Source organism: Anomalospiza imberbis, chromosome 2 (assembly GCF_031753505.1).
Source record: "Anomalospiza imberbis isolate Cuckoo-Finch-1a 21T00152 chromosome 2, ASM3175350v1, whole genome shotgun sequence".
Lineage (NCBI taxonomy): Eukaryota > Metazoa > Chordata > Aves > Passeriformes > Viduidae > Anomalospiza > Anomalospiza imberbis.
In genome coordinates, this window is record NC_089682.1 from 3,454,755 (window position 1) to 3,467,270 (window position 12,516).

At 46.2% G+C, this 12,516-nt stretch overlaps 1 protein-coding gene across 10 annotated transcripts in view; it reads right to left on the reverse strand.

The window, feature by feature from the left end:
• ERG (ETS transcription factor ERG) overlaps positions 1–12,516 on the reverse strand; it is a 139,950-nt gene that overhangs the window by 26,351 nt on the left and 101,083 nt on the right. For 9 of the 10 annotated variants that reach the window (XM_068179548.1, XM_068179543.1, XM_068179544.1 and 6 more), the window contains one exon: positions 4,028–4,245. In XM_068179548.1, coding sequence (XP_068035649.1) covers positions 4,028–4,245 — 218 coding nt within the window. Of the gene's footprint in view, positions 1–4,027; positions 4,246–12,080; positions 12,379–12,516 lie in introns of those variants that run through there. The other variant, XM_068179541.1, reaches the window with a different exon arrangement.

The window sequence follows — 12,516 nt, forward strand, 5'->3', positions numbered from 1 at the left end:
TCAGCCTGCCTGAAAAAGATGGATTACCTATAGTAAATGTCATTATTCCAAGCTGCCTTTGTGTAGTGCCACCCATGGGCATGGCAAAGCCCCGTGGGTGAGTGTATTCCAAGATCACTGGCAAATCCATGGATTTATAAATGTTGTTTAAGCAGTACCCAGAGCCTCATGAGAGCATTTCCACAGAGTGAATTTCTCCCTAAATGCATGACATGAATTGCACTCATTGTGGTAGAATTGCTCATGCCTAATTTGATGGAATACATAAAGAACAATAAAAAGCAAAGTACCAGTGTGGCATATGCAAGCTCCAGATTTATATTACAGGGTGAATCTTTTGGTCTGACCCAGGAGCAATAAATAGCAGCAAACAGGATTGTCACATTCAGGTGAAAGATTGACTGTAGGGTAGCACAAAAGGTCTCATTAGATTTATGTACCTGGAAGGAACACAATTAAAGTACTTAGAGAAACTCCATTTGATGCCACCTGTGAAAACCTCTATTATATATGCAACAACAGCCAGGTAAATGACAGCTTTCATTTAAACTTTTCTTGCTTTATTTAATTTAAGGTGAGCCCCCAGGCTGTATTTCGTGGTGCTGGGCTGCAGGGTTTATCTTGGAAAAATACTGTTATTGTTAAAGAAAAGTGGGTAACTAATCCCTGTGCAGCACACTGAAAATAACCCTTTAATTTCATTCGAATAGCATTTCTCTGGTATTCACAGGAATGCCAGCTCTGAGATTGTTAAATTTTGGGATTTAATGCAGGGCAATTACAGCCAAAGTATGCCTGGGGAAAGTCCTAGCAGAGGGGGCACATTCCTTCTCTGAGTGGGTGCTAAACTGGGGATGTCTGAGGGGTTCAGTATGCTCCCAAAATTTTATACCCTCTTCCAAAGCACAGAATATATGAACAGGAAGCACTGGCACAGGGAGAAGGGAGAGCTGAACAGCAAAAAAATTGCGAAGTTAATTTCTCCCTGGCCACCACTTTGTGGGATCTCATTCCCTGCTTTGCATCCTGAATTATTCAGATGCAGGTGCCCACGTGAGAGGACAGAGGATACCCTGGAGATCCTCGGGGCAGCACTTGCACAGCTCTGCAGTGTGGGGTCATATTTTAGACTCCTCTGGGACAACTCAGATTTTAAAATGGGTCTAAACAGAGCAGGTAGAGTTTTAATAAAAATGAAACGCAGATCCAAGCACTCCAGGTCGTGCTTGTGGTAATATTGAACATACAAAGCATTTTAAGAAGTGAGGAAATATTATCCTTTAATTATATCATTTAAGGAAATAAGTTTATGGACTGCAAAGGAGGGGAGTGGGGAAGGCTTCTGCAGAAAAGAAAATGCAAAGTAACTTACAGAAAGGCAAGGTAGCACAATCTGATATACACTTTGTTTTCTCTAAAACTGTCAGGAATACCACGTTTCAATTCCCAGAGTGTAAGAACATGACATATTACATACACACATGCATGTGAGATTTAGAAATGCCAAAACATATTTATTTTTGTTAATTGGCAGTGTTTGTTCTCCATTAAGAGTGTAGTATTAAGATCTATTTTTTCAGGCCTCAGTTAGACCCTAAAAAATAAAACTTCTCTGATGAAATAAACAGTGCTTCTTAATGACAATGATTTTTAAAATTATTTTTGTGTGTAGTATGAGCATGCAATATTTTTTGTTCTTCTGCTAATCTTTTTTTTATAGCTTGTAAGCAATTTTTTTTGTTTGTTTTTCAGCAAGTCATGCCTTAGGACATGTACCAAAGTGTGAATTTTCCTTGCTGTCTCCATTGAGGACCTCTGCACTGATCTTTCAACAGGGAAGGCTGTAAAAATATTCAGGATTAATAAACAAACACCTTCCACTGTCCCAGGCTGCTCCAGCCCCAGTGTCCAAGCTGGCCTTGGGCACTGCCAGGGATCCAGGGGCAGCCCCAGCTGCTCTGGGCACCCTGTGCCAGGGCCTGCCCACCCTGCCAGGGAACAATTCCTAATTCCCAATTTCCCTTCCAGCCCAGGCCTCTGGCAGTGGGAGCCATTCCCTGGGTCCTGGCACTCCAGTTCCTGATGAAGGGTCCCTCCCCACAAGCACAAGCATTTCATGAGGATAGTGCAGGCAGCTCTGAAGGAAATGCAGGCACCTCTGCCCACAAAGGGGAATTCTGGCAGCTGAAACCACAGCCACCTCCTGCCATTGATTGTGCAGGGAGCCACAGCATCATCCTCAGTGCTTCAGTGCGTGCACATACTAAGAGAAAATAGCAAAAAGAAGGAGAAAATACAGAATCATGGAATATCCTGAGTTGGAAGGGATCCACAGGGATCATCCAGTCCCACCCCTACCCTGCTCAGACCCCCAGCAACCCCACCCTGGGCATCCCTGGCAGCGCTGTCCAAAGGCTCCTGGAGCTCTGGCAGCCTCGGGGCCGTGTCCATTCCCTGGGGAGCCTGGGCAGTGCCAGCACCCTCTGGGGGAAGAACCTTTCCCTAAAACCCAGCCTAAACCTCTCAGCAACAATTAACACTGATTATCTACTCTAATACACTTTATGGAATTTATAGTGAGGGAAACTGTGATCAGTTCTCTTACAGAAATGCCAGCACAAATACTTCAGAGGCAATTTTAGGAAGCAAGTAAGACTGATTTTGAATAAATACACCATTTTTGATTATACCTGTGCATTTGCTTAGCACAAAAAAATTAAAAAGACACTGGAATAGATTAAAGACACCTGAACTTCTGAATAAGCAGCCTTACAAGAAGACTTCTTCTAATTCTTGGTAACTTCAGCTCACCATTTATTTCTATGTATCTCAAATCTTTGACTACTCACTGGAAATTCTGATTTGACTTCAGCACAGTTTCCATCCTCACCACAGAACAGAGGAGGTGTGATAAGCTGGCAGACCACTTTGCCCCGCTTGTGGTGCTCATCACATCAGCACAGCAAGTGTGAAGAGCAACCACAGAGCCCAGGGCTGAGGTTTTCCTGAACAACTGATCCTGGGAGATGAGATTAAAACTCAGGTGTTTGTGACAGAGATGTGAAGCATGGGCTCCACTGGTACATCACCAACAATTGTCAGCAACTGACTTTTCCGGACCTTTGCCCTTCAGCAACACCAAAGGAAAACTGTTTTGACAGGCAGGCATTTTAAACAGGAAAGCACTTGTTTGGATAGCTTCCTTAAAAAAAAATAATCTTCATTGTGTTTCTTCAGGTGTCCCAGAGGGTGCTCCTAAGTTGGGAAAGCCATCGGTCCATATCCCAAAATCCACTGCAATACCTTTGCAGACTAATTGATACAAGTCTCCTTTATAGTGACATTCCCCAAAAAATGTCCTGAGACAACAGTCAATACACAGACTCTCTGTGGCTACTGCCTGTTGAGTTATTTATTTTTCTGTTCCTTTCTTCTCCCCTGCCTGCCTCCATATTTATGGGTTTTTTTCAGCATGACTTCTTAAATCCAGCTCCACTTTTTGGCATTGTGTCTACAGTAACTACAGAAGGAAAGATCAACAGCTCACTCCCTCTGCCATGACAAGATTTTACTTCCAGTGTTTCCCTGTTTGGTTATCTTTGAAGCAAAGACAACTGCCCAAATCGCTGGATTTGACAACTTCCATGGAGTGTTAGATCACACACACCACACCCTTCAATGGATTAGTGGTGCTGCTCCAGGATACAGCAAATCCCACTTTTATTAACTTTAATACGTGCTCTTTCACCTGGTGTGCAAAGCAAATTCACATCCAAAAATTATCAGCAGTCAGAGGAAAGGTACTGCACAAGCTCACGAGAAGTCTGTGCCTGTAGCACCATTTTAAACCCTCTGTAACACCTGAACACAGCTGGCAGGTCAAGGTAGAGCAACCTGGAGCCTTCTGGGATGGCTCCAGGTGGGATATCCTGAGGCACCTAAAATGGTGCTAAATACACAGATTTAGACACCTGAGCCACACCCATCACAAAAATCCCTGTTCTTGAGCCACCACCAGCCTCATTACCTTGACCCATTAACCTGGTTGGGGTTACACTCCATCTTGATGGTGACTCTGGCCGGGGGCTGTGACAACCAGTCCTGCTGGGGGACACGGGGGCTCATCTTGGAGGTCTGCCCATATTCACTGGAGGAGGAGGCCGTCATCTCTGTCTTGACGAGGTGGGGTGATCCGTAGGCACACTCGAACAGGGACTGGTCTTCGCTCACCACCGATAACGCTTCCTGCAAGCCAGAGAAAGGTCAGTGCAGCCACGGCTCAGGGCAGACACCACAGTGCTCCCCAAGGAAAAAGGCCTTGTCCATCTCACAGGGAGGTGAACAGCCTCATGCACCAAGGAAAAATTAGGTGAGATGTTAGGAAAAAGTTTTTTACAGAAAGGGTGAGAAAGTACTGGAATGGGAGGTGGTGGAGTCACCATCCCTGGGTGTGTTTAAAACAAGCCTGGATGTGGCACTGGGTGCCAGGGTTGAGTTGAGGTGTTATGGCATGGGCTGGACTCGATGGTCTTGAAGGTCTCTTCCAACCCAGTGATTCTGTTCTGTTCTATTAGTTTTCAGGCACAGCACTGTTGCCATTGAAGGTGAGGACCCATGGGGACAGATGTTGCCAGCAAATTACAGGAGGACAGGGGAACCTCTCCCTGGGAGACCCTCCCAGAGCAGCTGTGCAGAAGCACAAACACTACCAAACATTGGGAACAGAGGAGAGGGCAGGGTGGGCAGCAAAGCCCAGGTCTGTGTGGTCTCAGTAGAGATGAAGAGGGTGAGATCTGCTGAATGCAGCAAAAATTGCTGCCCATGAGAGGAGCAACCGAAAGCCGGGCTTTGCTGACCCGCTGGGATCCTCCTTTCTTTCCTCAAGGACCCGGCCAAACCCTTTCTGGACCAGGAGCCAAGAGATCTGGGCACAGCCTCTAATCCAGGGACACCATGCCCACCAGCCAGTTCCCTCTCATGGCAACTCTTCCTGGTGGAAACCCCACTCCGGAGCAGTGGGAATGGCTTCCCACCCTCTTCATGGCAGCACTGGGGTTATGGTCACTGAGGGCAGCAGGGCCTGTCAGGTGTCAGGTGTTGAAGGACATTGAGATGCTTGAGCATGTCCAGAGGAGGGCAACAAGGTTGGTGAGGGGCTTGGAACACAAGCCCTGTGAGGAATGGCTGAGGGAGCTGGTGTTGTTTAGCCTGGAGAAGAGGAGACTCAGGGGCGACCTTATCACTCTCTACAACTTCCTGAAGGGTGGTTGTAGTCAGGTAGGGTTTGGTCTCTTTCTCCAGGCAGCACTGACGGAACCAGAGGACACAGCCTCGAGCTGCACCAAGGGAAATACAGGCTGGATATCAGGAAAATGTTTTCACAGAAAGGGTGATAAAGTTCTGGAGTGGCTGCCCGGGGAGGTGGTGCAGTCACCATCCCTGGGTGTGTTTAACAAAGCCTGGATGTGGCACTGGGTGCCAGGGTGGAGTTGAGGTAACAGGGAATAAGTTGGACTCGATGATCTTGAAGGTCTCTTTCAACCTTGTGATTCTGGGATTCTGTGATTCTGTGTCATCACATCTGTCTGGAAGCCACACAGACACCAGAGGGAGGGACAGTGACCCTCTATCCCTGCTGCCAACCATTCCTGCTGGCACCAATTCCTTCCCTGAGCTATCTGGAGCTGAGTCTTGTGCATGAGGCAGTGCCTGTAGCCACCACAGCCATCAGGAAGTGTGGGAAGAACTGAAACCCCTGAAGGGACACATCCCGCCTGAGATGAGGCTCCTCAGCCACGAGAGCAGGTCTAGGCTGCCACACTCCTGCTGTCCTCTGGCGGTGCACAGGCTCAGGGAGCACCCTCCAAAAGCAGAATTCTGAGGAAACCCACCTTCTCCAGGGGTCATTTTGGGGGGAAAAGGTGCATAAGGGTGCAAATTCAAGCACTGGAAGTGTGAATCCCACAGTGGAAGGGGTTGTCCAGGGAGGTGTTGGAGTCCCCATCCCTGGAGGTGTCCAAGGACTGCCTGGACGTGGCACTCAGTGACAAGGAGGGCATCGGCAGCTTGGGCTCGGTGGGCTGGGAGGGCTTTTCCAACCTTGGTGACTCTGTGAAAGGAGAATAGTGACCCACTGTGTGACTCCATCCTGCCATCCTGGCCCTGTGGCACGGAATGGAGCAGGGGGGCAGCCCAGCACCCCCTCCCTGCCATAGTGGGGACAACCCCAAGCCCTGGGCCGGCGAGGAGGCTCCGTGTGAGCCCAGGGGCTGATGGCAGCTGAGGGGGAGGCTGGGCCAGCTGGCCATGGCTGCGAGTGTGGGGGCCAAGGATCAGGGAGTGGGGGGAATCCTGAGCCAGACTCGGGGCAGGGAGCTCCGTGAGGCAGCGTGGGTGGGCTGTGCTCCTGCCAGATCTGCTGCCGACAGCCAGAAATACATGGCCCTGTCGGCAGAAGAGAAGGGAGAGAGAAAAGGGATGGGAGTTCCCCAGCTCTGGGAGGGTGGGTGGTTGTCTGCAGGCTCCCACCCTCTCTGGCTGCTGGAAGAGGGCTTTGTTGAGCTCCAGCAGTCACATGCTGCCCTAAAAATCAGTGTTTGTTCATTCTGAGACCCATGGTGTGACCCTTGTAGATGTTCTGTGCAGGGGTAAGAGCTGGACTTCATCCTTGTGGGTTTCTGTTCTGTGATTCTACATTCCTCCTTTTTATCCACCTGGTTTGTGAGCCCTTGGGGTACACTCTGCTAATATTCATAGTTTGCTCTGCAGTTGCAAAGGTGAGGACATCACTTCCAGCTTCTTACTGCTCGTGAAAACTGAGATCACCCCTCAATCTCAGGGTCTGGGGAGTGGGATCTCAGGCCCTTCAAACTCCCTGAGACTCATGAGTGAATTACTAACACTAACACAGGGTTCAGGCAGTGATCTGCACCTTTTTACTGCTGATTTTCAGATGTCACCTGAGTGCAAAGATCACCACTGGGCTGCCACCAGTGACTTCTCAGTTACCACCCGTCCTTCTGTGTTTGCACACCCTCCCACCAACCTGCAACCAGCTACCTCTGCCTCTTTGGTTCTGTGAGACAAAAAGGATGCCAGGATAACACCTCCCCTTTTTGTCATGCCTCTCATGCCAGAAACCTTTGCTGTTGGTGGTCTGAAGGTTTTCTAAAGAGCCTTTTCTGAGAAAACCTGCAGGCCAAGGAGGTGTGGGGGGAAATGGCCACTGGTGCCTTGCTCCCCAAGGATTCTTCCCTGGCTCCACTGAAAGACAGCAGGGAACTTGATGTGCTTGGATAATAAAGTAGCAGGGATCACGTAACAAGAACTAAAGAGAGAAGATGTTGCACTGGAAGGAAAATAAAGAGTTCTTTCTCAGCAGTCCTCGAGATTTTTTCATCAAGTAACTCCCCAAAATTAAATATATATGTGTACACAAATACAACTTGGCCAGATGATCACAATGCATCCCATGCCTGACACTACTGAATGCACAGTTCCTTCTTTTCTGCCCCAATCAATGAGATGAAAAACACATAACAAAATGCTAATTTTGAAAGAGTTAGCTCCAGTAAATACACTAAAGTGTGAAGTATACAGGAGAAAGCTGATACAGATTGTAAATAAAATATTATTTAACTCTGTAAACCATTTGCTAATGGACCTTTTCAAAACAGGCATCAAGCACTATATAATGGATTTATTTCTCATCCTCCCCCACAAAAGTGACACAAAGCAAATTTTTCTGGTTCCTATTAAAAATGCCTCCACCTAATGTAAGTTAATTTATGGATATTTAGGATAAGTATAAATGTAAAGAACAACAAGAAAAAAAAGGGTTTTCTATTTATTGGCATTACTAATGACACAAACACTGCCTGTACTATGGGTGTCCATTATGTTGCCTGAAGAGGGAAAATGCAAACATCTAAACTTCCTGACGAGCATTGTAAATGCTGGAAACACAAAACCAATTACCTAGGACTGTGTGAAAATCTACAACTATGGATACAAAACAAGACAAACATAAATGAGCCCAAGAGACTTAAAACTTCACGCTTCAGAGGAAAATTCATGGAGAAAGCAAGCTCAGCCTGAGTTTAGCTGTGGTTTAATAGCACTCATCTGTACTCCATCCTGCTGGTTATCAGTTAGTGCTCGCTGACAGGCCTGGGAAGGCTCTGGAGGAATCACTGAGCTCCTGCCAGCTTTGTGTGCTGTGGGTCAGGCCCTGTGTGGAGGCTCATTAATGTGCACTCCACATCATCCTCTGACATTCACCCTCCCTGGTCTTGGTGGCCTGTCTGGAAGGACAGCAGGACATGGATCCCCCCCCTCCCAGGGTGACAAAAGCTGCACTGGCTGTGGAAGGCTTTCCAAGATGTTGAGTCAGCACAACTAAAGAACGTGGCCCATGCTGGAATCAGCCTCACGTCCTCTTCAGCCGCTCTTTCCACTCAGTGATCTTAAATCACAGAATCAAAGAGTGGTTTGGGTAGGAAGGGAGTTAAAAGATCACTTCATTCCCACCCCTGCCATGGCAGGGACACCTCCCACTGTCCCAGGCTGCTCCCAGCCCCAGTGTCCAACCTGGCCTTGGGCACTGCCAGGGATCCAGGGGCAGCCCCAGCTGCTCTGGGAATTCCATCCCAGCCCCTGCCCACCCTGCCAGGGAACAATTCCCAGTGCCCAATCTCCCATCCAGCCCTGCCCTCTGGCAATGTGAAGCCATTCCCTGTGTCCTATCCCTCCATCCCTTGTCTCCAGTCCCTCTGAGCTCTCCTGGAGCCCCTTCAGGCCCTGGCAGGGGCTCTGAGCTCTCCCTGGAGCTTTTCTTCTCCAGGTGACCTCCTGCTCTCCCAGCCTGGCCCCAGAGGGATCAACTTAGGCCCTGGGATCAACTTAGACCACTTAAAAGGTGAGGATCTGTGGCCCAGGCTTTTCTGAATCCACTGACCCTCCTAGACCCAGGGATGCTGAACAACCAGACCCCAACCTGGCAGAACCACCCCTGAATCTCATCCTGGAGAAAAGCATGGAAATAGCAGCCAGCAACAGGAAGCATTTCTCAGTTATACAGGAATGTCTGATAGTGGGCATAACTTGGTGTCCCCAAACTGTGAGCTGTGAAAGGAAGGCTCCAACAGCAAGCTGCTGTCCTGGAACAGCTGACAGAAAGAAGTGTGGGTTATCTCTTTCCTAAATACAGGGACTTCGAAATCTGTTTTGTGTTATGATCACAAATGCAAGCTCCTGGATCAAATCTAATATAAAAATTGTCAGAACTCACCATCATGAAGAAATAGCGGCATGGTCTGGCCACGTATAAATGTAAACAAAGCCGTTAATGCTGACAATGCTTGCCAAGGTTTTATTACATATGGATGGCAGCTCTATTCCTAGTAAATGCTTTTCATTACTCATTTACATGTTAATCTCTTTTTCTCATCCATATTAATGTTGTCTCTGGAGCAGTTTGGCAACATCAAGCCGTAAGTGGGATTAAGAAATGTAAACATTAATAATTATTACAAAATAGATGCATTACAGGCTTCTTTCAGTTTTGCAAAAGTTTGTACCCTTTTGACAATAATTTTAGCAGTGAATGGGTCATCTTCCTGGATTTCAAATGATGCAACATATTCTCATGACATGTCAAAAATGAAGCCTTTAATTTCTAGTAATTAATGTCTGGAGTAAAGGGATATGAAGAAAAGAACACATGGAGCTTAAAGAAGAAGGTGGGAAGGATCTTTCATGCAAGTCTGCGAGGCAGAGCTGTTGGTATTTGAGGTCAATATTGAACATGAATTTTCTTTATTTCATCTTCCTTTCTCCACATATTTCTCCTCATGACAACACAGGAAAAAAAAAAAAACAATAAAAACTACAAAACCCAAACAAACCTGTGTTCCTTCACTATATTATTTTTATATTTTAATTGCTTGTGCTATGGCAAACCTGGCTTCTCCTTTGGACTTTCTGTACTAATGATAAAAGAACAAAATGATTTTTCTATTTGGTTTTGACTTACACTTCACTGATAAGTTTAAAAAAAGAAAAAGAATAACAGACTGACAAATCTGTAGAACAATAGGTACAGCAACGCCTTTAAAGTAGGCATAAAGTCATTAGGACAAAGGTGTTTACTTAATCAAATGCAAGATTACTTGGCCTAGAAACATGAAGTTACAGGAAATGTGATTGAAGTAGTTCCCATCATGAGAAGCACATGCAAGCCACCCTCTCCTTCAAATGCAATGTCAGGAACTCAGGACAAAGACTGTTTTTTTCTCTAAAGTTTGGTCAAACTTAAGAAATGGCTACACAAGACAATAAGGTGTGTGGTTGTGCAGCAGAATTTGCTTGGGATGAGGGATATTGGGGACTAAACACAGTAGCAGGATTTTAAAGTACTTTGGAGGCCACTCTAACCCAGGGGTTAGAATGGACAATGGTTTTAAACTGTGACCTGTTTGGGTTTTTTTTCATGAGTAATGGTTTTAAACTGAAGGAGAGCAGGTTTATGTTATATTTTAGGGAGAAATCCTTGGCTGTGAGGGTGGTGAGGCCCTGGGACAGGCAGCCCAGATAAACTGTGGATTCCCCATCCCTGGAAGTGTCCAAGGCCAGGTTGGATGGGATCGGGCAAGAACTTCACCCAGGGAGGAGGATGAATGAGGGGACACAAACACAACAAAACCCCTCATTATACATTGAGATGCTAGAGAAATAAAATGCATTTTTTCCTTCTTCAGACAACATTCCCAGACTCCCAAAAGGACCTGTTACCCTTGGCTTACAAAAACACTGCAATAAAGAACTTTTAATTAACTTTGCCATGTGCACTGCATTTATACAATCTATTTTTTGACACCAGTTCTATAATATTTCTCCTCAATGATGTAAACACATTTTGCTTTTCTAATCTGATTTCATGATAATACATAGGTAAGCACAAGCTTTGCCCTCCCCACAGCCACAATCCATTCAGACACGGGCTGTTTCTTATCATTTCTCAGATGTCTGCGGGTCAGAAAAACCTCTCTGTTCTAAAAAGAATTCTGACATACTGCAACTTATTCTCATTCTAAATTAAACCAAAAGCTGTTATACGAAAACTTTCACCAAACTGTTTATTATGAGGATTAATTGTAACACACCAGCGTGTGTTCTGCAGATGTTAAAACTTTCTAATAAACAGTCACATTTGGAGAGGATCTGCATTTTCTGAGGGAAGATTGTTCTCATCAAGGCCGTGCAATTAGCTCTTTAAGTGTTTCCATGCTTTAGTGCTCTCAGTATCCCTTGTATACCTGATACCATTGGTTGTTGAAGGTTTGTAAATTGAATTACAGCTGTTACTGAAAGAAAGGACAGGTGAGAGCGTGGAGGAGAGTACAGAGGGCACAAGATTTGAGCAAGTCACTCTTCTTGCTTGCTGCTTTTCTGCCCTATCCTCCCTCAGACTGCATCTTCTGATGCTCTAGGAAGCTGCTCATCTGGAGTGAAAACCTAATTTCAAACAGGCCAGGAATGTCATTTCCAGGCTGGAGCAGAGAGCACAGGGAGGCTGGACACCAGAACCTCCCCGAGCAGTGGGAACTCTTCCAGCCTGAGACTCTGCTCACGTCTGCAACAGGCACCACTGCATGAGGAAACAAGCTGGGGTTGAACTGCTTAAAGAGCCAAAATTTGCAGCACTGCTCCAAAGCCGAGCCTTTGAGCCTTGGATTCATTGCATCCAGCAGCAACTGGGTGAAACAAAAGGCAAATGATTGATGTTTTAGCCTTGCTGTAGCTTATTAATCATGATGCTTGTACAAGTCTCTCCTGACCGTTTGCAGAAGGAGGATATTCAATATGGTGTGGGGAACATACTGGAAAAGGTTACTGCTTAAAATGCAGTCACCTGAGTCAGGAATTGCAACACACATCTGGAATGTGTTTTCCTTCTAAATCTCCGAGCCTTGGATTCATTAGATCAGACAAAAACCCACATATTATATTCATGAGGAGAGTTCAGGAACAACAAAAAGCCTTGGCAAGTACAAGATAGGAAAGACAGATGTTGTCCTCACCTCCACCCATGAGAATCTGATTGCCAGCTCAGCCAACATCCTCCAGCTCCTTTCAGGGAGCACTTGGAGACTCCGTGTGAATCCAAACACAGGCCCGGGGCTGCCACTTATCAGCTCTCCTCACCTCTTGCTGAGAAAAATACAAGGATGTTTGGAGGCCCACTTGAAAAAAAGGAATAATCAAGCATCCATCAAACTGATGTTATGGAACTGCAGGCTAGATTAATTTCTGGGAAACGGCAGCAGATGTTTGAGGCCTGATCCTGCAGCCCTCTTTGCGTAACTCTGGCTTCACCGCTAACGTGAGCAGAGGCCTCGTGGCCAAGCCCAAAGGCTTAATATTTTGTGTCTTAATGAACAAATTCTGAAATACTGTAAGTTTAAATGCAGACCCTGGTGCCTTATCACAATTTCTCATAAACTGTCATTCCTGAAA